We start from the raw sequence: 25,719 nt of genomic DNA, 5'->3' as shown, positions 1-25,719 counted from the left end.
CAGGTGTGTGTGTGTGTAACGCTGGTCTCTCTCCCTCCAGGTGTGTGTGTGTAACGCTGGTCTCTCTCCCTCCAGGTGTGTGTGTGTGTAACGCTGGTCTCTCCCCCTCCAGGTGTGTGTGTGTGTAACGCCGGTCTCTCTCCCTCCAGGTGTGTGTGTGTAACGCTGGTCTCTCTCCCTCCAGGTGTGTGTGTGTAACGCTGGTCTCTCTCCCTCCAGGTGTGTGTGTGTGTAACGCTGGTCTCTCCCCCTCCACGTGTGTGTGTGTAACGCTGGTCTCTCCCCCTCCAGGTGTGTGTGTGTAACGCTGGTCTCTCTCCCTCCAGGTGTGTGTGTAACGCTGGTCTCTCCCCCTCCAGGTGTGTGTGTGTGTAACGCTGGTCTCTCTCCCTCCAGGTGTGTGTGTGTGTAACGCTGGTCTCTCTCCCTCCAGGTGTGTGTGTGTAACGCTGGTCTCTCCCCCTCCAGGTGTGTGTGTAACGCTGGTCTCTCCCCCTCCAGGTGTGTGTGTAACGCTGGTCTCTCTCCCTCCAGGTGTGTGTGTGTGTAACGCTGGTCTCTCTCCCTCCAGGTGTGTGTGTGTGTAACGCTGGTCTCTCTCCCTCCAGGTGTGTGTGTGTGTAACGCTGGTCTCTCTCCCTCCAGGTGTGTGTGTGTGTAACGCTGGTCTCTCTCCCTCCAGGTGTGTGTGTGTGTAATGCCGGTCTCTCTCCCTCCAGGTGTGTGTGTGTGTAACGCTGGTCTCTCCCCCTCCAGGTGTGTGTGTGTGTAACGCTGGTCTCTCTCCCTCCAGGTGTGTGTGTAACGCTGGTCTCTCTCCCTCCAGGTGTGTGTTTAACGCTGGTCTCTCCCCCTCCAGGTGTGTGTGTGTGTAACGCTGGTCTCTCCCTCCAGGTGTGTGTGTAATGCTGGTCTCTCTCCCTCCAGGTGTGTGTGTGTGTAACGCTGGTCTCTCTCCCTCCAGGTGTGTGTAACGCTGGTCTCTCTCCCTCCAGGTGTGTGTGTAATGCTGGTCTCTCTCCCTCCAGGTGTGTGTGTGTGTAACGCTGGTCTCTCTCCCTCCAGGTGTGTGTAATGCTGGTCTCTCTCCCTCCAGGTGCGTGCGTGTGCACTCCAGGTGGTGTCTGCATTGCTGGATGGTTCCCGTCAGTTCCTGGGCGTGGCTGAAGACTTGGCTCCAGCCAGAACCTCGTACATCCCGTTCTCCTTCTCCCTCGCCACCGCCGTCCGCGAGCTGCACCGCTCGCTCTCCCTCGCTCTGCTGGCCGAGGCCTCTGCTCACACGCTCACTCAGATCGTCAAGGTGACTCACACTCACTGACTCAGATCGTCAAGGGGACTCACACTCACTGACTCAGATCGTCAAGGGGACTCACTGACTCAGATCGTCAAGGGGACTCACTGACTCAGATCGTCAAGGGGACTCACTGACTCAGATCGTCAAGGTGACTCACACTCACTGACTCAGATCGTCAAGGGGACTCACACTCACTGACTCAGATCGTCAAGGGGACTCACTGACTCAGGTCGTCAAGGTGATTCTCACACATGACTCCACACTGATCCTCTGTGACCTGTTGACCTGTGTGTGTTTCAGTGCCTGGCTCACCTGGTGTGTAATGCTCCGTATAACAGGCTGAGACCCGGCCTGCTCAGCCCGCTGTGGAGACAGATACGACCCTATCTCCGACACAGAGGTACACACACACACACACACACACACACACACACACACACACACACACACCTACCTCCGACACAGAGGTACACACACACACACCTACCTCCGACACAGAGGTACACACACACACACCTACCTCCGACACAGAGGTACACACACACACACCTACCTCCGACACAGAGGTACAAACACACACACACCTACCTCCGACACAGAGGTACACACACACACACACACACACACCTACCTCCGACACAGAGGTACACACACACACACACACACACACACCTACCTCCGACACAGAGGTACACACACACACACACACACACACACACACACACACACACCTACCTCCGACACAGAGGTACACACACACACACACACACACACCTACCTCCGACACAGAGGTACACACACACACACACACACACACACACACCTACCTCCGACACAGAGACACACACACACACACACACACCTACCACACACCTACCACACACACACACACACACACCTACCTCCGACACAGAGGTACAAACACACACACACACACCTACCTCCTGCACCCGTCTGTGTTCTTACAGACTTTGTGTTCCTTCCTAGACGTGAACGTGCGGGTGTCTGTTCTGACGCTGTATGGAGCGTTGGTGTCGACCCAAGCCCCTCTTTCTGAGATACAGCTACTCCTCACACACACCTCGCAGGAGACGGTGCAGAGCTGGAGGCAGAAAGAGGAGGGCTTTTCCTCGCCTCACACTCCACCCTCACACAAATACCACAGTCCTCGGGGCTCACGTACTCCAGGAGAGGAGGAGCCGGGCGTGCCCTGGCTGCTGCAGCTGTGTGTGTCGCTTGTCACTCAACCCAGGGACGACCAATCAGACAGCGAGGGTCCGGGAGGAGGAGGGGCTGCAGCTCTGGAGCCGTCCCCAGTCCGCCTGGAGGCCTTACAGGTCAGAAAGACACTTCACCTAGCTAGCGTCAGTAGGTGGTTAGTTTGTAGCTAGCTAGCTAGCGTCAGTAGGTGGTTAGTTTGTAGCTAGCTAGCTAGCGTCAGTAGGTGGTTAGTTTGTAGCTAGCTAGCTAGCGTCAGTAGGTGGTTAGTTTGTAGCTAGCTAGCTAGCGTCAGTAGGTGGTTAGTTTGTAGCTAGCTGGCTAGCGTCAGTAGGTGGTTAGTTTGTAGCTAGCTGGCTAGCGTCAGTAGGTGGTTAGTTTGTAGCTAGCTGGCTAGCGTCAGTAGGTGGTTAGTTTGTAGCTAGCTGGCTAGCGTCAGTAGGTGGTTAGTTTGTAGCTAGCTGGCTAGCGTCGGTAGGTGGTTAGTTTGTAGCTAGCTGGCTAGCGTCAGTAGGTGGTTAGTTTGTAGCTAGCTGGCTAGCGTCAGTAGGTGGTTAGTTTGTAGCTAGCTGGCTAGCGTCAGTAGGGGGTTAGTTTGTAGCTAGCTGGCTAGCGTCAGTAGGGGGTTAGTTTGTAGCTAGCTGGCTAGCGTCAGTAGGGGGTTAGTTTGTTGCTAGCTGGCTAGCGTCAGTAGGGGGTTAGTTTGTAGCTAGCTGGCTAGCGTCAGTAGGGGGTTAGTTTGTAGCTAGCTGGCTAGCGTCAGAAAGGGGGTTAGTTTGTAGCTAGCTGGCTAGCGTCAGAAAGGGGGTTAGTTTGTAGCTAGCTGGCTAGCGTCAGAAAGGGGGTTAGTTTGTAGCTAGCTGGCTAGCGTCAGAAAGGGGGTTAGTTTGTAGCTAGCTGGCTAGCGTCAGAAAGGGGGTTAGTTTGTAGCTAGCTGGCTAGCGTCAGTAGGGGGTTAGTTTGTAGCTAGCTGGCTAGCGTCAGTAGGGGGTTAGTTTGTAGCTAGCTGGCTAGCGTCAGTAGGGGGTTAGTTTGTAGCTAGCTGGCTAGCGTCAGTAGGTGGTTAGTTTGTAGCTAGCTGGCTAGCGTCAGTAGGTGGTTAGTTTGTAGCTAGCTGGCTAGCGTCAGTAGGTGGTTAGTTTGTAGCTAGCTGGCTAGCGTCAGTCGGTGGGTAGTTTGTAGCTAGCTGGCTAGCGTCAGTCGGTGGGTAGTTTGTAGCTAGCTGGCTAGCGTCAGTCGGTGGGTAGTTTGTAGCTAGCTGGCTAGCGTCAGTCGGTGGGTAGTTTATAGCTAGCTGGCTAGCGTCAGTCGGTGGGTAGTTTATAGCTAGCTGGCTAGCGTCAGTCGGTGGGTAGTTTATAGCTAGCTGGCTAGCGTCAGTCGGTGGGTAGTTTATAGCTAGCTGGCTAGCGTCAGTCGGTGGGTAGTTTATAGCTAGCTGGCTAGCGTCAGTAGGTGGGTAGTTTATAGCTAGCTGGCTAGCGTCAGTAGGTGGTTGGTTTGTAGCTAGCTAGCTAGCGTCAGTGGTTTGTAGCTAGCTAGCGTCAAAGCTAAAATACCACCCCTGCAGGATTAACGACTCAACTAGTCCCTGTCTACTCAATGGCAGTTGCGTTTTTTCTTGCCCCTAATCCCTGTGGATCTGATAGATGCCACTCTGCCTTACCCCTGAGCTAAGGACTGCTCCTCTAACTCAACAGTAAGGGCCTTACAGTAGAGTGGGCTATCGCCGGAATCGACTTGCCTAGTTAAATAAAATTATAGCCAGGTAGGATAATTTGGCTCAGGTTATGAAAGGGGTTAGCTAAAATGATCTCCTAACCTGCTACAAAAAGTACCTTCCAGTATAAGTCAATTTAATAAATAACTGGTCATCCCCCAGAATTTACTAACTGAATTACTGACTGTATGTGTTGTCTGCTGTAGTTACTGAAATACACCAGTTACGCATGATACACATCATTACACTACTGTAGTCTATCAATCTATTCCAAAATGTCATACTATACATGACACGGGTCGACATATGTTGATCTGGCCTAGAGCGGCAGCAGAACTGCTAGGACTGGGCCTGACAAACACTATCATTTGCTTCTTAACTTAACTGCTGACTTTGGCCTGCTCAAAGTGAGCTGCTTCTGTTGGGAAGTAAAAACTGTCCCAACTGCTTGGAGCATATCAGCCTCGCTACTTCCTCCTCAAGAAGGAGGGATCTTGAGGCCGTCTTCACTCTGTTCTGGGAGGGCACATTGGGGATAAACAACACAATCTAACCCAGTCGGGGCTGTGGTTAGAATAGAAACAGGCAGTCGGGGCTGTGGTTAGAATAGAAACTGGCAGTCGGGGCTGTGGTTAGAATAGAAACAGGCAGTCGGGGCTGTGGTTAGAATAGAAACTGGCAGTCGGGGCTGTGGTTAGAATAGAAACTGGCAGTCGGGGCTGTGGTTAGAATAGAAACTGGCAGTCGGGGCTGTGGTTAGAATAGAAACTGGCAGTCGGGGCTGTGGTTAGAATAGAAACAGACAGTCGGGGCTGTGGTTAGAATAGAAACTGGCAGTCGGGGCTGTGGTTAGAATAGAAACTGGCAGTCGGGGCTGTGGTTAGAATAGAAACTGGCAGTCGGGGCTGTGGTTAGAATAGAAACTGGCAGTCGGGGCTGTGGTTAGAATAGAAACTGGCAGTCGGGGCTGTGGTTAGAATAGAAACTGGCAGTCGGGGCTGTGGTTAGAATAGAAACTGGCAGTCGGGGCTGTGGTTAGAATAGAAACTGGCAGTCGGGGCTGTGGTTAGAATAGAAACTGGCAGTCGGGGCTGTGGTTAGAATAGAAACTGGCAGTCGGGGCTGTGGTTAGAATAGAAACTGGCAGTCGGGGCTGTGGTTAGAATAGAAACTGGCAGTCGGGGCTGTGGTTAGAATAGAAACTGGCAGTCGGGGCTGTGGTTAGAATAGAAACTGGCAGTCGGGGCTGTGGTTAGAATAGAAACTGGCAGTCGGGGCTGTGGTTAGAATAGAAACTGGCAGTCGGGGCTGTGGTTAGAATAGAAACTGGCAGTCGGGGCTGTGGTTAGAATAGAAACTGGCAGTCGGGGCTGTGGTTAGAATAGAAACTGGCAGTCGGGGCTGTGGTTAGAATAGAAACTGGCAGTCGGGGCTGTGGTTAGAATAGAAACTGGCAGTCGGGGCTGTGGTTAGAATAGAAACTGGCAGTCGGGGCTGTGGTTAGAATAGAAACTGGCAGTCGGGGCTGTGGTTAGAATAGAAACTGGCAGTCGGGGCTGTGGTTAGAATAGAAACTGGCAGTCGGGGCTGTGGTTAGAATAGAAACTGGCAGTCGGGGCTGTGGTTAGAATAGAAACTGGCAGTCGGGGCTGTGGTTAGAATAGAAACTGGCAGTCGGGGCTGTGGTTAGAATAGAAACTGGCAGTCGGGGCTGTGGTTAGAATAGAAACTGGCAGTCGGGGCTGTGGTTAGAATAGAAACTGGCAGTCGGGGCTGTGGTTAGAATAGAAACTGGCAGTCGGGGCTGTGGTTAGAATAGAAACTGGCAGTCGGGGCTGTGGTTAGAATAGAAACTGGCAGTCGGGGCTGTGGTTAGAATAGAAACTGGCAGTCGGGGCTGTGGTTAGAATAGAAACTGGCAGTCGGGGCTGTGGTTAGAATAGAAACTGGCAGTCGGGGCTGTGGTTAGAATAGAAACTGGCAGTCGGGGCTGTGGTTAGAATAGAAACTGGCAGTCGGGGCTGTGGTTAGAATAGAAACTGGCAGTCGGGGCTGTGGTTAGAATAGAAACTGGCAGTCGGGGCTGTGGTTAGAATAGAAACTGGCAGTCGGGGCTGTGGTTAGAATAGAAACTGGCAGTCGGGGCTGTGGTTAGAATAGAAACTGGCAGTCGGGGCTGTGGTTAGAATAGAAACTGGCAGTCGGGGCTGTGGTTAGAATAGAAACTGGCAGTCGGGGCTGTGGTTAGAATAGAAACTGGCAGTCGGGGCTGTGGTTAGAATAGAAACTGGCAGTCGGGGCTGTGGTTAGAATAGAAACTGGCAGTCGGGGCTGTGGTTAGAATAGAAACTGGCAGTCGGGGCTGTGGTTAGAATAGAAACTGGCAGTCGGGGCTGTGGTTAGAATAGAAACTGGCAGTCGGGGCTGTGGTTAGAATAGAAACTGGCAGTCGGGGCTGTGGTTAGAATAGAAACTGGCAGTCGGGGCTGTGGTTAGAATAGAAACAGGCAGTCGGGGCTGTGGTTAGAATAGAAACTGGCAGTCGGGGCTGTGGTTAGAATAGAAACTGGCAGTCGGGGCTGTGGTTAGAATAGAAACTGGCAGTCGGGGCTGTGGTTAGAATAGAAACAGACAGTCGGGGCTGTGGTTAGAATAGAAACTGGCAGTCGGGGCTGTGGTTAGAATAGAAACTGGCAGTCGGGGCTGTGGTTAGAATAGAAACTGGCAGTCGGGGCTGTGGTTAGAATAGAAACTGGCAGTCGGGGCTGTGGTTAGAATAGAAACTGGCAGTCGGGGCTGTGGTTAGAATAGAAACTGGCAGTCGGGGCTGTGGTTAGAATAGAAACTGGCAGTCGGGGCTGTGGTTAGAATAGAAACTGGCAGTCGGGGCTGTGGTTAGAATAGAAACAGGCAGTCGGGGCTGTGGTTAGAATAGAAACAGGCAGTCGGGGCTGTGGTTAGAATAGAAACTGGCAGTCGGGGCTGTGGTTAGAATCGAAACTGGCAGTCGGGGCTGTGGTTAGAATAGAAACTGGCAGTCGGGGCTGTGGTTAGAATAGAAACTGGCAGTCGGGGCTGTGGTTAGAATAGAAACTGGCAGTCGGGGCTGTGGTTAGAATAGAAACTGGCAGTCGGGGCTGTGGTTAGAATAGAAACTGGCAGTCGGGGCTGTGGTTAGAATAGAAACTGGCAGTAATGTTCCAGCAGCTTGATGATGTATTTATTATCTGTGAAGAATATTAACAACCACTAAATAAAAAGCATTATTTTGTATTATTTCTTCGAACAATTTTATTTTATTGGCTTTTCATTTTTTTTGAATGGCTGAAAGCATGCATTTACCGGCTAATGGAAACCTGCGTGTGTGCGTGTGTGTGTGTGTGTGTGTGTGTGTGTGTGTGTGGTAGGTGCTGGCCCACCTGGTGCGTGGTTACTTCCCTCTGTGCCAGGTATGTCTCTGTGAGCTGGGGCAGGTGAGCGCCCGCTGCCTCCGAGAGACAGACCCCTCCATTCAACTACACGGAGCCAAGGTGAAACACAAATCAATGTGCAGTTTGTTTAACATGTTGATGTGGAATAACGGGACAAACATACCATCTCTCTCCGTAGTTGCTAGAGGAGTTGGGGACAGGTATCATCCAACAGTACAGACCAGAGAGCAGCCAGTCAGAGAGCTGCAGGGTCCCCATCTCGCAGGTACACGTCTGTCTGGCCCTCTGCCACACCTGTCTGTCTGCCGCACCTGTCTGTCTGTTCTCTCAGGCTTGGAGGGAAGCATAAGTCATTCCTCTACCCAAGGATAGTAAAGCCACCTTTACTGGCTCAAATAGCCGACCAATCAGCCTGTTACCAACCCTTAGTAAACTTTTGGAAAAAATGGTGTTTGAACAGATACAATGCTATTTCACAGTAAACAAATTGACAACAGACTTTCAGCACGCTTATAGGGAAGGACATTCAACAAGCACAGCACTTACACAAATGATTGGCTGAGAGCAAATTTATGATAAAATGATTGTGGGGGCTGTCTTGTTAGACTTCAGTGCAGCTTTTGACATTATTGATCATAGTCTGCTGCTGGAAAAACATGTGTTATGGCTTTAACACCCCCTGCTATGATGTGGATAAAGAGTTACCTGTCTAACAGAACACAGAGGGCAGGGTTGCCATGTCTGTGGTTTTCTTGAGTCCCGCAAAATTGGGCTAATTTGAAAACAATGTCGCGTCATGGCAACTGTTTACCAGGTGTAGGTAGGACTATTTAACATGTCATTATGGAGTCACCTGTTTACCAGGTGTAGGTAGGACTATTTAACATGTCATTATGGAGTCACCTGTTTACCAGGTGTAGGTAGGACTATTTAACATGTCATTATGGAGTCACCTGTTTACCAGGTGTAGGTAGGACTATTTAACATGTCATTATGACACCTGTTTACCAGGTGTAGGTAGGACTATTTAACATGTCATTATGACACCTGTTTACCAGGTGTAGGTAGGACTATTTAACATGTCATTATGACACCTGTTTACCAGGTGTAGGTAGGACTATTTAACATGTTATTATGGAGTCACCTGTTTACCAGGTGTAGGTAGGACTATTTAACATGTCATTATGGAGTCACCTGTTTACCAGGTGTAGGTAGGACTATTTAACATGTCATTATGGAGTCACCTGTTTACCAGGTGTCGGTAGGACTATTTAACATGTCATTATGGAGTCACCTGTTTACCAGGTGTAGGTAGGACTATTTAACATGTCATTATGACACCTGTTTAGCAGGTGTAGGTAGGCTATTTAACATGTCATTATAGAGTCACCTGTTTACCAGGTGTAGGTAGGACTATTTAACATGTCATTATGAGTCACCTGTTTACCAGGTGTAGGTAGGACTATTTAACATGTCATTATGATCACCTGTTTACCAGGTGTAGGTAGGACTATTTAACATGTCATTATGACACCTGTTTACCAGGTGTAGGTAGGACTATTTAACATGTCATTATGACACCTGTTTACCAGGTGTAGGTAGGACTATTTAACATGTCATTATGGAGTCACCTGTTTACCAGGTGTAGGTAGGGCTATTTAACATGTTATTATGGAGTCACCTGTTTACCAGGTGTAGGTAGGACTATTTAACATGTCATTATGGAGTCACCTGTTTACCAGGTGTAGGTAGGGCTATTTAACATGTTATTATGGAGTCACCTGTTTACCAGGTGTAGGTAGGACTATTTAACATGTCATTATGGAGTCACCTGTTTACCAGGTGTAGGTAGGACTATTTAACATGTCATTATGGAGTCACCTGTTTACCAGGTGTAGGTAGGACTATTTAACATGTCATTATGGAGTCACCTGTTTACCAGGTGTAGGTAGGACTATTTAACATGTCATTATGACACCTGTTTACCAGGTGTAGGTAGGACTATTTAACATGTCATTATGACACCTGTTTACCAGGTGTAGGTAGGACTATTTAACATGTCATTATGACACCTGTTTACCAGGTGTAGGTAGGACTATTTAACATGTTATTATGGAGTCACCTGTTTACCAGGTGTAGGTAGGACTATTTAACATGTCATTATGGAGTCACCTGTTTACCAGGTGTAGGTAGGACTATTTAACATGTCATTATGGAGTCACCTGTTTACCAGGTGTCGGTAGGACTATTTAACATGTCATTATGGAGTCACCTGTTTACCAGGTGTAGGTAGGACTATTTAACATGTCATTATGACACCTGTTTAGCAGGTGTAGGTAGGCTATTTAACATGTCATTATAGAGTCACCTGTTTACCAGGTGTAGGTAGGACTATTTAACATGTCATTATGACACCTGTTTACCAGGTGTAGGTAGGACTATTTAACATGTCATTATGACACCTGTTTACCAGGTGTAGGTAGGACTATTTAACATGTCATTATGACACCTGTTTACCAGGTGTAGGTAGGACTATTTAACATGTCATTATGGAGTCACCTGTTTACCAGGTGTAGGTAGGGCTATTTAACATGTTATTATGGAGTCACCTGTTTACCAGGTGTAGGTAGGACTATTTAACATGTCATTATGGAGTCACCTGTTTACCAGGTGTAGGTAGGACTATTTAACATGTCATTATGGAGTCACCTGTTTACCAGGTGTAGGTAGGACTATTTAACATGTCATTATGGAGTCACCTGTTTACCAGGTGTAGGTAGGACTATTTAACATGTCATTATGACACCTGTTTACCAGGTGTAGGTAGGACTATTTAACATGTCATTATGACACCTGTTTACCAGGTGTAGGTAGGACTATTTAACATGTTATTATGGAGTCACCTGTTTACCAGGTGTAGGTAGGACTATTTAACATGTCATTATGACACCTGTTTACCAGGTGTAGGTAGGACTATTTAACATGTCATTATGACACCTGTTTACCAGGTGTAGGTAGGACTATTTAACATGTCATTATGACACCTGTTTACCAGGTGTAGGTAGGACTATTTAACATGTCATTATGGAGTCACCTGTTTACCAGGTGTAGGTAGGGCTATTTAACATGTTATTATGGAGTCACCTGTTTACCAGGTGTAGGTAGGACTATTTAACATGTCATTATGGAGTCACCTGTTTACCAGGTGTAGGTAGGACTATTTAACATGTCATTATGGAGTCACCTGTTTACCAGGTGTAGGTAGGACTATTTAACATGTCATTATGGAGTCACCTGTTTACCAGGTGTAGGTAGGACTATTTAACATGTCATTATGACACCTGTTTACCAGGTGTAGGTAGGACTATTTAACATGTCATTATGACACCTGTTTACCAGGTGTAGGTAGGACTATTTAACATGTTATTATGGAGTCACCTGTTTACCAGGTGTAGGTAGGACTATTTAACATGTCATTATGGAGTCACCTGTTTACCAGGTGTAGGTAGGGCTATTAAACATGTCATTATGGAGTCACCTGTTTACCAGGTGTAGGTAGGACTATTTAACATGTCATTATGGAGTCACCTGTTTACCAGGTGTAGGTAGACTATTTAACATGTCATTATGACGGTAGGACTATTTAACATGTTATTATGGAGTCACCTGTCTACCAGGTGTAGGTAGGACTATTTAACATGTCATTATGACACCTGTTTACCAGGTGTCGGTAGACTATTATAACTAATGGGGATCCATAATAAACCCCAGGAAGAGTAGCTGCTGCCTTGGCAGGAACTAATGGGGATCCATAATAAACCCCAGGAAGAGTAGCTGCTGCCTTCACAGGAACTAATGGGGATCCATAATAAACCCCAGGAAGAGTAGCTGCTGCCTTGGCAGGAACTAATGGGGATCCATAATAAACCCCAGGAAGAGTAGCTGCTGCCTTGGCAGGAACTAATGGGGATCCATAATAAACCCCAGGAAGAGTAGCTGCTGCCTTGGCAGGAACTAATGGGGATCCATAATAAACCCCAGGAAGAGTAGCTGCTGCCTTGGCAGGAACTAATGGGGATCCATAATAAACCCCAGGAAGAGTAGCTGCTGCCTTGGCAGGAACTAATGGGGATCCATAATAAACCCCAGGAAGAGTAGCTGCTGCCTTGGCAGGAACTAATGGGGATCCATAATAAACCCCAGGAAGAGTAGCTGCTGCCTTGACAGGAACGAATGGGGATCCATAATAAACCCCAGGAAGAGTAGCTGCTGCCTTGGCAGGAACTAATGGGGATCCATAATATACCCCAGGAAGAGTAGCTGCTGCCTTGGCAGGAACTAATGGGGATCCATAATAAACCCCAGGAAGAGTAGCTGCTGCCTTGGCAGGAACTAATGGGGATCCTTAATAAACCCCAGGAAGAGTAGCTGCTGCCTTGGCAGGAACTAATGGGGATCCATAATAAACCCCAGGAAGAGTAGCTGCTGCCTTGGCAGGAACTAATGGGGATCCATAATAAACCCCAGGAAGAGTAGCTGCTGCCTTGGCAGAAACTAATGGGGATCCATAATAAACCCCAGGAAGAGTAGCTGCTGCCTTGGCAGGAACTAATGGGGATCCATAATAAACCCCAGGAAGAGTAGCTGCTGCCTTGACAGGAACTAATGGGGATCCATAATAAACCCCAGGAAGAGTAGCTGCTGCCTTCGCAGGAACTAATGGGGATCCATAATAAACCCCAGGAAGAGTAGCTGCTGCCTTGGCAGGAACTAATGGGGATCCATAATAAACCCCAGGAAGAGTAGCTGCTGCCTTGGCAGGATCTAATGGGGATCCATAATAAACCCCAGGAAGAGTAGCTGCTGCCTTGGCAGGAACTAATGGGGATCCATAATAAACCCCAGGAAGAGTAGCTGCTGCCTTGGCAGGAACTAATGGGGATCCATAATAAACCCCAGGAAGAGTAGCTGCTGCCTTGGCAGGAACTAATGGGGATCCATAATAAACCCCAGGAAGAGTAGCTGCTGCCTTGGCAGGAACTAATGGGGATCCATAATAAACCCCAGGAAGAGTAGCTGCTGCCTATCAAATCAAATTTATTTATATAGCCCTTCTTACATCAGCTGATATCTCAAAGTGCTGTACAGAAACCCAGCCTAAAACCCCAAACAGCAAGCAATGCAGGTGGCTAGGAAAAACTCCCTAGAAAGGCCAGAACCTAGGAAGAAACCTAGAGAGGAACCAGGCTATGAGGGGTGGCCAGTCCTCTTCTGGCTGTGCCGGGTGGAGATTATAACAGCACATGGCCAAGATGTTCAAATGTTCATAAATGACCAGCATTGTCAAATAATAATAATCACAGTGGTTGTCGAGGGTGCAACAGGTCAGCACCTCAGGAGTCAATGTTAGTTGGCTTTTCATAGCCGATCATTCAGAGTATCTCTACCGCTCCTGCTGTCTCTAGAGAGTAGAAAACAGCGGGTCTGGGACAAGGTAGCACGTCCGGTGAACAGGTCAGAACCCACATACAATCACATACAATAGAATAATACATTATAATAATACATCGGTCCCGTGTGGCTCAGTTGGTAGAGCATGGTGTTTGCAACGCCAGGGTTGTGGTTTCGATTCCCACGGGGGACCAGTATGGAAAGAAATGTATGCATTCACTACTGTAAGTCGCTCTGGATAAGAGCGTCTGCTCAATGACTAAAATGTGAATGTTATTATTACACACTACTTTACCATAACATGCATGACCAAAAGTATGTGGACGTCTGTCTGTCTGTCTGTCTGTCTGTCTGTCTGTTGCAGGTGGTCCAGTTCTGGGTGGATGTATTGAGTGGTCCGTTGAACGGAGCCCTTCAGAGTCATCAGCATCCGACTCTACAGACCAGCGCCTGTGACACCCTGTCCTCTATCCTGCCGCAGGCCTTCACACAGCTACCTGTAGGTATCCTCTATCCTGCCTTCACACAGCTACCTGTAGGTATCCTCTATCCTGCCTTCACACAGCTACCTGTAGGTATCCTCTATCCTGCCTTCACACAGCTACCTGTAGGTATCCTCTATCCTGCCTTCACACAGCTACCTGTAGGTATCCTCTATCCTGCCTTCACACAGCTACCTGTAGGTATCCTCTATCCTGCCTTCACACAGCTACCTGTAGGTATCCTCTATCCTGCCTTCACACAGCTACCTGTAGGTATCCTCTATCCTGCCTTCACACAGCTACCTGTAGGTATCCTCTATCCTGCCTTCACACAGCTACCTGTAGGTATCCTCTATCCTGCCTTCACACAGCTACCTGTAGACTTCCTCGATCCTGCCTTCACTCAACCACCTGTAGGCCTATCCTGCCTTCACCACACTCCTAGTAACCACTAGACTACCTACCCCAGCTCCATCCTCTATCCACTACAGCTACCTGTACGTCCCTCTACACTGCCTACACCAGCTAGACTTCCTGCCCCCCTACACTCTAACCACTAGGCTACCTGCCCCCCCCCCCTCCACTCTAACCACTAGGCTACCTGCCCCCCCCCCTACACTCTAACCACTAGACTACCTACCCCCCTCCACTCTAACCACTAGGCTACCTGCCGCCCCGCTACACTCTAACCACTAGACTACCTGCCTCCGCTACACTCTAACCACTAGGCTACCTACCCCCCCTCCACTCTAACCACTAGGCTACCTGCCCCCCCTCCACTCTAACCACTAGACTACCTGCCCCCCCCCCCCACACTCTAACGACTAGGCTACCTACCCCTCTACACTCTAACCACTAGGCTACCTGCCCCCCTCCACTCTAACCACTAGGTTACCTGCCCCCCCCCCCACACTCTAACGACTAGGCTACCTACCCCCTCTACACTCTAACCACTAGACTACCTGCCCCCTCTACAATCTAACCACTAGGTTACCTGCCCCCCCCTACACTCTAACGACTAGGCTACCTACCCCCCTACACTCTAACCACTAGGCTACCTACCCCCCCTCCACTCTAACGACTAGGCTACCTGCCCCCCCCTACACTCTAACCACTAGGCTACCTACCCCCCCCTCCACTCTAACGACTAGGCTACCTACCCCCCCTACACTCTAACCACTGGGCTACCTACCCCCCTACACTGTAACGACTAGGCTACCTGCCCCCCTCCACTCGAACCACTAGGTTACCTGCCCCCCCCCTACACTCTAACCACTAGGCTACCTACCCCCCCTCCACTCTAACGACTAGGTTACCTGCCCCCCCCCTCCAGTCTAACCACTAGGCTACCTGCCCCCTCTACACTCTAACCACTAGGCTACCTATCCCCCCTCCACTCTAACGACTAGGCTACCTACCCCCCCTACACTCTAACCACTAGGCTACCTACCCCCCTCCACTCTAACCACTAGGCTACCTGCCCCCCTCCACTCTAACCACTAGGCTACCTGCCACCCTCCACTCTAACCACTAGGCTACCTACCCCCCCCACACTCTAACCACTAGGCTACCTACCCCCCTCCACTCTAACCACTAGGCTACCTACCCCCCCTACACTCTAACCACTAGGCTACCTACCCCCCCTCCACTCTAACCACTAGGCTACCTACCCCCTCACACTCTAACCACTAGGCTACCTACCCCCCCTCCACTCTAACCACTAGGCTACCTACCCCCCCTCCACTCTAACCACTAGGTTACCTGCCCCCCCCCACACTCTAACCACTAGGCTACCTACCCCCCCTCCACTCTAACCACTAGGCTACCTGCCCCCCTCCACTCTAACCACTAGGTTACCTGCCCCCCCCTCCACTCTAACCACTAGGCTACCTACCCCCCTCCACTCTAACCACTAGGCTACCTACCCCCCTCCACTCTAACCACTAGGTTACCTGCCCCCCCCCTACACTCTAACCACTAGGCTACCTGCCATCCCTCCACTCTAACCACTAGGCTACCTACCCCCCCTCCACTCTAACCACTAGGCTACCTGCCATCCCTCCACTCTAACCACTAGGTTACCTGCCCCCCTACACTCTAACCACTAGGCTACCTGCCATCCCTCCACTCTAACCACTAGGCTACCTACCCCCCCTCCACTCTAACCACTAGGCTACCTACCCCCCCCCTTACACTCTAACCACTAGGCTACCTGCCATCCCTCCACTCTAACCACTAGGCTACCTGCCATCCCTCCACTCTAACCACTAGGCTACCTGCCATCCCTCCACTCTAACCACTAGGCTACCTACCCCCCTCCACTCTAACCACTAGGCTACCTACCCCCCCCTACACTCTAACCACTAGGCTACCTGCCATCCCTCCACTCTAACCACTAGGCTACCTGCCATCCCTCCACTCTAACCACTAGGCTACCTGCCATCCCTCCACTCTAACCACTAGGCTACCTGCCATCCCCTCCACTCTAACCACTAGGCTACCTACCCCCCCCTACACTCTAACCACTAGGCTACCTGCCATCCCTCCACTCTAACCACTAGGCTACCTACCCCCCCTCCACTCTAACCACTAGGCTACATGCCATCCCTCCACTCTAACCACTAGGCTACCTGCCATCCCTCCACTCTAACCACTAGGCTACATGCCATCCCTCCACTCTAACCACTAGGCTACCTGCCCCCCCTCCACTCTAACCACTAGGCTACCTGCCTCCCTCCACTCTAACCACTAGGCTACCTACCCCCCCTCCACTCTAACCACTAGGCTACCTGCCATCCCTCCACTCTAACCACTAGGCTACCTACCCCCCTACACTCTAACCACTAGGCTACCTACCCCCCTCACACTCTAACCACTAGGCTACCTGCCATCCCTCCACTCTAACCACTAGGCTACCTGCCCCCCCCCTCCACTCTAACCACTAGGCTACCTACCCCCCCTCACACTCTAACCACTAGGCTACCTGCCATCCCTCCACTCTAACCACTAGGTTACCTGCCCCCCCCCCTCCACTCTAACCACTAGGCTACCTGCCATCCCTCCACTCTAACCACTAGACTACCTGCCATCCCTCCACTCTAACCACTAGGCTACCTACCACCCCCTCCACTCTAACCACTAGGCTACCTGCCCCCCTCACACTCTAACCACTAGGCTACCTACCCCCCTCCACTCTAACCACTAGGCTACCTACCCCCCCTCCACTCTAACCACTAGGTTACCTGCCCCCCCTCCACTCTAACCACTAGGCTACCTGCCATCCCTCCACTCTAACCACTAGGTTACCTACCCCCCCCTACACTCTAACCACTAGGCTACCTGCCATCCCTCCACTCTAACCACTAGGCTACCTGCCATCCCTCCACTCTAACCACTAGGCTACCTGCCATCCCTCCACTCTAACCACTAGGCTACCTACCCCCCCTCCACTCTAACCACTAGACTACCTGCCATCCCTCCACTCTAACCACTAGGCTACCTGCCATCCCTCCACTCTAACCACTAGGCTACCTGCCATCCCTCCACTCTAACCACTAGGCTACCTGCCCCCCTCACACTCTAACCACTAGGCTACCTGCCATCCCTCCACTCTAACCACTAGGCTACCTACCCCCTCCACTCTAACCACTAGGCTACCTACCCCCCCCTTACACTCTAACCACTAGGCTACCTGCCATCCCTCCACTCTAACCACTAGGCTACCTGCCATCCCTCCACTCTAACCACTAGGCTACCTGCCATCCCTCCACTCTAACCACTAGGCTACCTACCCCCCTCCACTCTAACCACTAGGCTACCTACCCCCCCCCTTACACTCTAACCACTAGGCTACCTGCCATCCCTCCACTCTAACCACTAGGCTACCTGCCATCCCTCCACTCTAACCACTAGGCTACCTGCCATCCCTCCACTCTAACCACTAGGCTACCTGCCATCCCTCCACTCTAACCACTAGGCTACCTTCCCCCCCTACACTCTAACCACTAGGCTACCTGCCATCCCTCCACTCTAACCACTAGACTACCTGCCATCCCTCCACTCTAACCACTAGGCTACCTACCCCCCCTCCACTCTAACCACTAGGCTACATGCCATCCCTCCACTCTAACCACTAGGCTACCTGCCATCCCTCCACTCTAACCACTAGGCTACATGCCATCCCTCCACTCTAACCACTAGGCTACCTGCCCCCCCTCCACTCTAACCACTAGGCTACCTGCCATCCCTCCACTCTAACCACTAGGCTACCTACCCCCCTACACTCTAACCACTAGGCTACCTACCCCCCCCTCACACTCTAACCACTAGACTACCTGCCATCCCTCCACTCTAACCACTAGGCTACCTGCCCCCCCCCTCCACTCTAACCACTAGGCTACCTACCCCCCCTCTACACTCTAACCACTAGGCTACCTGCCATCCCTCCACTCTAACCACTAGGCTACCTGCCATCCCTCCACTCTAACCACTAGGCTACCTGCCATCCCTCCACTCTAACCACTAGGCTACCTGCCATCCCTCCACTCTAACCACTAGGCTACCTGCCATCCCTCCACTCTAACCACTAGGCTACCTGCCCCCCCTCCACTCTAACCACTAGGCTACCTGCCATCCCTCCACTCTAACCACTAGACTACCTGCCATCCCTCCACTCTAACCACTAGGCTACCTACCCCCCCTCCACTCTAACCACTAGGTTACCTGCCCCCCCCCCACTCTAACCACTAGGCTACCTACCCCCTCCACTCTAACCACTAGGCTACCTACCCCCCTCCACTCTAACCACTAGGTTACCTGCCCCCCCTCCACTCCAACCACTAGGCTACCTGCCCCCCTCCACTCTAACGACACTAGGCTACCTACCCCCCCTACACTCTAACCACTGGGCTACCTACCCCCCTACACTGTAACGACTAGGCTACCTGCCCCCCTCCACTCGAACCACTAGGTTACCTGCCCCCCCCTCCACTCTAACCACTAGGCTACCTACCCCCCCTCCACTCTAACCACTCAGGCTACCTACCCCCCTCCACTCTAACCACTAGGCTACCTACCCCCCTACACTGTAACCACTAGGCTACCTGCCCCCCCCTCCACTCTAACCACTAGGCTACCTACCCCCCCTCCACTCTAACCACTAGGCTACCTGCCCCCCCCCTCCACTCTAACCACTAGGCTACCTGCCACCCTCTCACTCTAACCACTAGGCTACCTACCCCCCCTCCACTCTAACCACTAGGCTACCTGCCCCCCTACACTCTAACCACTAGGCTACCTACCCCCCTCCACTCTAACCACTAGGCTACCTACCCCCTCCACTCTAACCACTAGGCTACCTGCCATCCCTCCACTCTAACCACTAGGCTACCTACCCCCCCTCCACTCTAACCACTAGGCTACCTACCCCCCTCCACTCTAACCACTAGGCTACCTACCCCCCTACACTCTAACCACTAGGCTACCTGCCCCCCTCCACTCGAACCACTAGGCTACCTACCCCCCTACACTCTAACCACTAGGCTACCTACCCCCCCCTCCACTCTAACCACTAGGCTACCTACCCCCCTCCACTCTAACCACTAGGCTACCTGCCCCCCCCTCCACTCTAACCACTAGGCTACCTACCCCCCTCCACTCTAACCACTAGGCTACCTACCCCCCTCCACTCTAACCACTAGGTTACCTGCCCCCCCCCTCCACTCTAACCACTAGGCTACCTACCCCCCTCCACTCTAACCACTAGGCTACCTACCCCCTCCACTCTAACCACTAGGCTACCTGCCCCCCCCTACACTCTAACCACTAGGCTACCTGCCACCCCTCCACTCTAACCACTAGGCTACCTACCCCCCTCCACTCTAACCACTAGGCTACCTGCCATCCCTCCACTCTAACCACTAGGCTACCTGCCCCCCCTACACTCTAACCACTAGGCTACCTGCCATCCCTCCACTCTAACCACTAGGCTACCTACCCCCCCTCCACTCTAACCACTAGGCTACCTACCCCCCCTACACTCTAACCACTAGGCTACCTGCCCTCCCTCCACTCTAACCACTAGGCTACCTGCCATCCCTCCACTCTAACCACTAGGCTACCTGCCACCCTCCACTCTAACCACTAGGCTACCTGCCCCCCCCTCCACTCTAACCACTAGGCTACCTACCCCCCCCTCCACTCTAACCACTAGGCTACCTACCACCCCTCCACTCTAACCACTAGGCTACCTGCCCCCCCTCCACTCTAACCACTAGGCTACCTGCCATCCCTCCACTCTAACCACTAGGCTACCTTCCCCCCCTCACACTCTAACCACTAGGCTACCTGCCATCCCTCCACTCTAACCACTAGGCTACCTACCCCCCTCCACTCTAACCACTAGGCTACATGCCATCCCTCCACTCTAACCACTAGGCTACCTGCCATCCCTCCACTCTAACCACTAGGCTACCTGCCATCCCCTACACTCTAACCACTAGGCTACCTGCCCCCCTCCACTCTAACCACTAGGCTACCTGCCATCCCTCCACTCTAACCACTAGGCTACCTACCCCCCTCCACTCTAACCACTAGGCTACCTACCCCCCCCACTCTAACCACTAGACTACCTGCCATCCCTCCACTCTAACCACTAGGCTACCTGCCCCCCCCTCCACTCTAACCACTAGGCTACCTACCCCCCCTACACTCTAACCACTAGGCTACCTGCCATCCCTCCACTCTAACCACTAGGCTACCTGCCCCCCCCTCCACTCTAACCACTAGGCTACCTGCCATCCCTCCACTCTAACCACTAGACTACCTGCCATCCCCCTCCACTCTAACCACTAGGCTACCTGCCATCCCTCCACTCTAACCACTAGGCTACCTACCCCCCCTCCACTCTAACCACTAGGCTACCTGCCATCCCTCCACTCTAACCACTAGGCTACCTGCCCCCCCTCCACTCTAACCACTAGGCTACCTGCCATCCCTCCACTCTAACCACTAGGCTACCTGCCACCCCTCCACTCTAACCACTAGGCTACCTACCCCCCTCCACTCTAACCACTAGGTTACCTGCCCCCCCTACACTCTAACCACTAGGCTACCTACCCCCCCTCCACTCTAACCACTAGGCTACCTACCCCCTCCACTCTAACCACTAGGCTACCTGCCCCCCCTCCACTCTAACCACTAGGCTACCTGCCCCCCTCCACTCTAACCACTAGGCTACCTACCCCCCCTACACTCTAACCACTAGGCTACCTGCCCCCTACACTCTAACCACTAGGCTACCTGCCCCCCCTCCACTCTAACCACTAGGCTACCTGCCCCCCTCCACTCTAACCACTAGGCTACCTACCCCCCCTCCACTCTAACGACTAGGCTACCTGCCACCCCTCCACTCTAACCACTAGGCTACCTGCCACCCCTCCACTCTAACCACTAGGCTACCTGCCACCCCCTCCACTCTAACCACTAGGCTACCTGCCCCCCCTCCACTCTAACCACTAGGCTACCTGCCACCCCTCCACTCTAACCACTAGGCTACCTACCCCCCCTCCACTCTAACCACTAGGCTACCTACCCCCCCCTCACACTCTAACCACTAGGCTACCTGCCATCCCTCCACTCTAACCACTAGGCTACCTGCCATCCCTCCACTCTAACCACTAGGCTACCTGCCACCCTACACTCTAACCACTAGGCTACCTACCCCCTCCACTCTAACCACTAGGCTACCTACCCCCCTACACTCTAACCACTAGGCTACCTGCCCCCCTCCACTCTAACCACTAGGCTACCTACCCCCCTCCACTCTAACCACTAGGCTACCTGCCACCCTCCACTCTAACCACTAGGCTACCTGCCACCCCTCCACTCTAACCACTAGGCTACCTGCCCCCCTCCACTCTAACCACTAGGCTACCTGCCACCCCTCCACTCTAACCACTAGGCTACCTACCCCCCCTCCACTCTAACCACTAGGCTACCTGCCACCCTCCACTCTAACCACTAGGTTACCTGCCCCCCCTCCACTCTAACCACTAGGCTACCTGCCATCCCTCCACTCTAACCACTAGGCTACCTGCCCCCCTCCACTCTAACCACTAGGCTACCTGCCATCCCTCCACTCTAACCACTAGGCTACCTGCCCCCCCTCCACTCTAACCACTAGGCTACCTACCCCCCCTCCACTCTAACCACTAGGCTACCTGCCACCCCTCCACTCTAACCACTAGGCTACCTACCCCCCCCTACACTCTAACCACTAGGCTACCTGCCATCCCTCCACTCTAACCACTAGGCTACCTGCCACCCCTCCACTCTAACCACTAGGCTACCTGCCATCCCTCCACTCTAACCACTAGGCTACCTACCCCCCTCCACTCTAACCACTAGGCTACCTGCCATCCCTCCACTCTAACCACTAGGCTACCTGCCACCCCTCCACTCTAACCACTAGGCTACCTGCCATCCCTCCACTCTAACCACTAGGCTACCTGCCATCCCTCCACTCTAACCACTAGGCTACCTGCCATCCCCTCCACTCTAACCACTAGGCTACCTGCCCCCCCCCCCTCCACTCTAACCACTAGGCTACCTGCCACCCCTCCACTCTAACCACTAGGCTACCTGCCCCCTCCACTCTAACCACTAGGCTACCTGCCCCCCTCCACTCTAACCACTAGGCTACCTGCCACCCCTCCACTCTAACCACTAGGCTACCTACCACCCCTCCACTCTAACCACTAGGCTACCTGCCCCCTCCACTCTAACCACTAGGCTACCTGCCCCCCCTCCACTCTAACCACTAGGCTACCTGCCATCCCTCCACTCTAACCACTAGGCTACCTACCCCCCCCTACACTCTAACCACTAGGCTACCTGCCACCCCTCCACTCTAACCACTAGGCTACCTGCCATCCCTCCACTCTAACCACTAGGCTACCTGCCATCCCTCCACTCTAACCACTAGGCTACCTACCCCCCCTACACTCTAACCACTAGGCTACCTGCCACCCCTCCACTCTAACCACTAGGCTACCTGCCACCCTCCACTCTAACCACTAGGCTACCTGCCTCCCCCTCCACTCTAACCACTAGGCTACCTACCCCCCCTACACTCTAACCACTAGGCTACCTACCCCCCCCTCCACTCTAACCACTAGGCTACCTACCCCCCTCCACTCTAACCACTAGGCTACCTGCCACCCCTCCACTCTAACCACTAGGCTACCTACCCCCCCTCCACTCTAACCACTAGGCTACCTGCCCCCCCTCCACTCTAACCACTAGGCTACCTACCCCCCTACACTCTAACCACTAGGCTACCTACCCCCCTCCACTCTAACCACTAGGCTACCTACCCCCCCTCCACTCTAACCACTAGGCTACCTACCCCCCTCCACTCTAACCACTAGGCTACCTGCCCCCCTCCACTCTAACCACTAGGCTACCTACCCCCCCCCACACTCTAACCACTAGGCTACCTACCCCCTCCACTCTAACCACTAGGCTACCTACCCCCCTCCACTCTAACCACTAGGCTACCTGCCCCCCCTCCACTCTAACCACTAGGCTACCTACCCCCCTCCACTCTAACCACTAGGCTACCTACCCCCCCTCCACTCTAACCACTAGGCTACCTGCCCCCCCTACACTCTAACCACTAGGCTACCTGCCACCCCCTCCACTTCTAACCACTAGGCTACCTACCCCCCCTCCACTCTAACCACTAGGCTACCTGCCCCCCCTCCACTCTAACCACTAGGCTACCTGCCCCCCCCTACACTCTAACCACTAGGCTACCTGCCCCCCCTCCACTCTAACCACTAGGCTACCTACCCCCCTCCACTCTAACCACTAGGTTACCTACCCCCCCCCCTACACTCTAACCACTAGGCTACCTGCCATCCCTCCACTCTAACCACTAGGCTACCTACCCCCCCTCCACTCTAACCACTAGGCTACCTGCCATCCCTCCACTCTAACCACTAGGTTACCTGCCCCCCCTCCACTCTAACCACTAGGCTACCTGCCATCCCTCCACTCTAACCACTAGGCTACCTACCCCCCTCCACTCTAACCACTAGGCTACCTACCACCCCTACACTCTAACCACTAGGCTACCTGCCATCCCTCCACTCTAACCACTAGGCTACCTGCCATCCCTCCACTCTAACCACTAGGCTACCTGCCATCCCTCCACTCTAACCACTAGGCTACCTACCCCCCCTCCACTCTAACCACTAGGCTACCTACCCCCCCTCCACTCTAACCACTAGGCTACCTGCCATCCCTCCACTCTAACCACTAGGCTACCTGCCACCCTCCACTCTAACCACTAGGCTACCTACCCCCCTCCACTCTAACCACTAGGCTACCTGCCCCCCTCCACTCTAACCACTAGGCTACCTGCCATCCCTACACTCTAACCACTAGGCTACCTGCCATCCCTCCACTCTAACCACTAGGCTACCTGCCATCCCTCCACTCTAACCACTAGGCTACCTGCCATCCCTCCACTCTAACCACTAGGCTACCTGCCATCCCTCCACTCTAACCACTAGGCTACCTGCCATCCCTCCACTCTAACCACTAGGCTACCTGCCACCCCTCCACTCTAACCACTAGGCTACCTGCCATCCCTCCACTCTAACCACTAGGCTACCTGCCATCCCTCCACTCTAACCACTAGGCTACCTACCACCCTCCACTCTAACCACTAGGCTACCTGCCACCCCCCCACTCTAACCACTAGGCTACCTGCCACCCCCTCCACTCTAACCACTAGGCTACCTGCCCCCCCTCCACTCTAACCACTAGGCTACCTGCCCTCCCCTCCACTCTAACCACTAGGCTACCTGCCATCCCTCCACTCTAACCACTAGGCTACCTCCCCCTACACTCTAACCACTAGGCTACCTACCCCCCTCCACTCTAACCACTAGGCTACCTGCCATCCCTCCACTCTAACCACTAGGCTACCTGCCCCCCCTCCACTCTAACCACTAGGCTACCTACCCCCCTCCACTCTAACCACTAGGCTACCTACCCCCCTCCACTCTAACCACTAGGCTACCTACCCCCCTACACTCTCAACCACTAGGCTACCTACCCCCTCCACTCTAACCACTAGGCTACCTGCCACCCCTCCCACTCTAACCACTAGGCTACCTACCCTCCCTCCACTCTAACCACTAGGCTACCTACCCCCCCTCCACTCTAACCACTAGGCTACCTGCCCCCCCACACTCTAACCACTAGGCTACCTGCCCCCCTCCACTCTAACCACTAGGCTACCTGCCCCCCTACACTCTAACCACTGGGCTACCTACCCCCCTCCACTCTAACCACTAGGCTACCTGCCCCCTCCACTCTAACCACTAGGCTACCCGCCACCCCTCCACTCTAACCACTAGGCTACCTACCATCCCTCCACTCTAACCACTAGGCTACCTACCCCCTCCACTCTAACCACTGGGCTACCTACCCCCCCCTACACTCTAACCACTAGGCTACCTGCCACCCCCTCCACTCTAACCACTAGGCTACCTGCCCCCCTCCACTCTAACCACTAGGCTACCTGCCATCCCCTCCACTCTAACCACTAGGCTACCTACCCCCCTCCACTCTAACCACTAGGCTACCTACCCCCCTACACTCTAACCACTAGGCTACCTGCCATCCCTCCACTCTAACCACTAGGCTACCTACCCCCCTACACTCTAACCACTAGGCTACCTACCACCCTCCACTCTAACCACTAGGCTACCTACCACCCTCCACTCTAACCACTAGGCTACCTGCCCCCCCTACACTCTAACCACTAGGCTACCTACCCTCCCTCCACTCTAACCACTAGGCTACCTACCCCCCTCCACTCTAACCACTAGGCTACCTGCCATCCCTCCACTCTAACCACTAGGCTACCTGCCCCCCTCACACTCTAACCACTAGGCTACCTGCCACCCCTCCACTCTAACCACTAGGCTACCTGCCATCCCTCCACTCTAACCACTAGGCTACCTGCCACCCCTCCACTCTAACCACTAGGTTACCTGCCCCCCCCTCCACTCTAACCACTAGGCTACCTGCCATCCCTCCACTCTA

At 52.9% G+C, this 25,719-nt stretch overlaps 1 protein-coding gene across 4 annotated transcripts in view; it reads left to right on the top strand.

The window, feature by feature from the left end:
• Window positions 1-25,719, top strand: part of heatr6 (HEAT repeat containing 6) — a 77,367-nt gene that overhangs the window by 30,577 nt on the left and 21,071 nt on the right. For 3 of the 4 annotated variants that reach the window (XR_006769705.1, XM_045717487.1, XM_045717489.1), the window contains 6 exons: window positions 1,097-1,303; window positions 1,598-1,697; window positions 2,285-2,634; window positions 7,643-7,765; window positions 7,845-7,931; window positions 13,482-13,940. Coding sequence is in view for 3 of the 4 variants with exons in the window: in XM_045717487.1 (XP_045573443.1) it covers window positions 1,097-1,303; window positions 1,598-1,697; window positions 2,285-2,634; window positions 7,643-7,765; window positions 7,845-7,931; window positions 13,482-13,940 (1,326 nt within the window). In the remaining variant the exon portion in view is untranslated. The remainder of the gene's footprint in view (window positions 1-1,096; window positions 1,304-1,597; window positions 1,698-2,284; window positions 2,635-7,642; window positions 7,766-7,844; window positions 7,932-13,481; window positions 13,941-25,719) is intronic. The other variant, XM_045717488.1, reaches the window with a different exon arrangement.

This window comes from Salmo salar, chromosome ssa04, assembly GCF_905237065.1.
Source record: "Salmo salar chromosome ssa04, Ssal_v3.1, whole genome shotgun sequence".
Taxonomy (NCBI): Eukaryota; Metazoa; Chordata; class Actinopteri; order Salmoniformes; family Salmonidae; genus Salmo; species Salmo salar.
The sequence above is the reverse complement of the archived record's forward strand: the minus strand, read 5'-3'. Positions and strand labels throughout refer to the sequence as shown.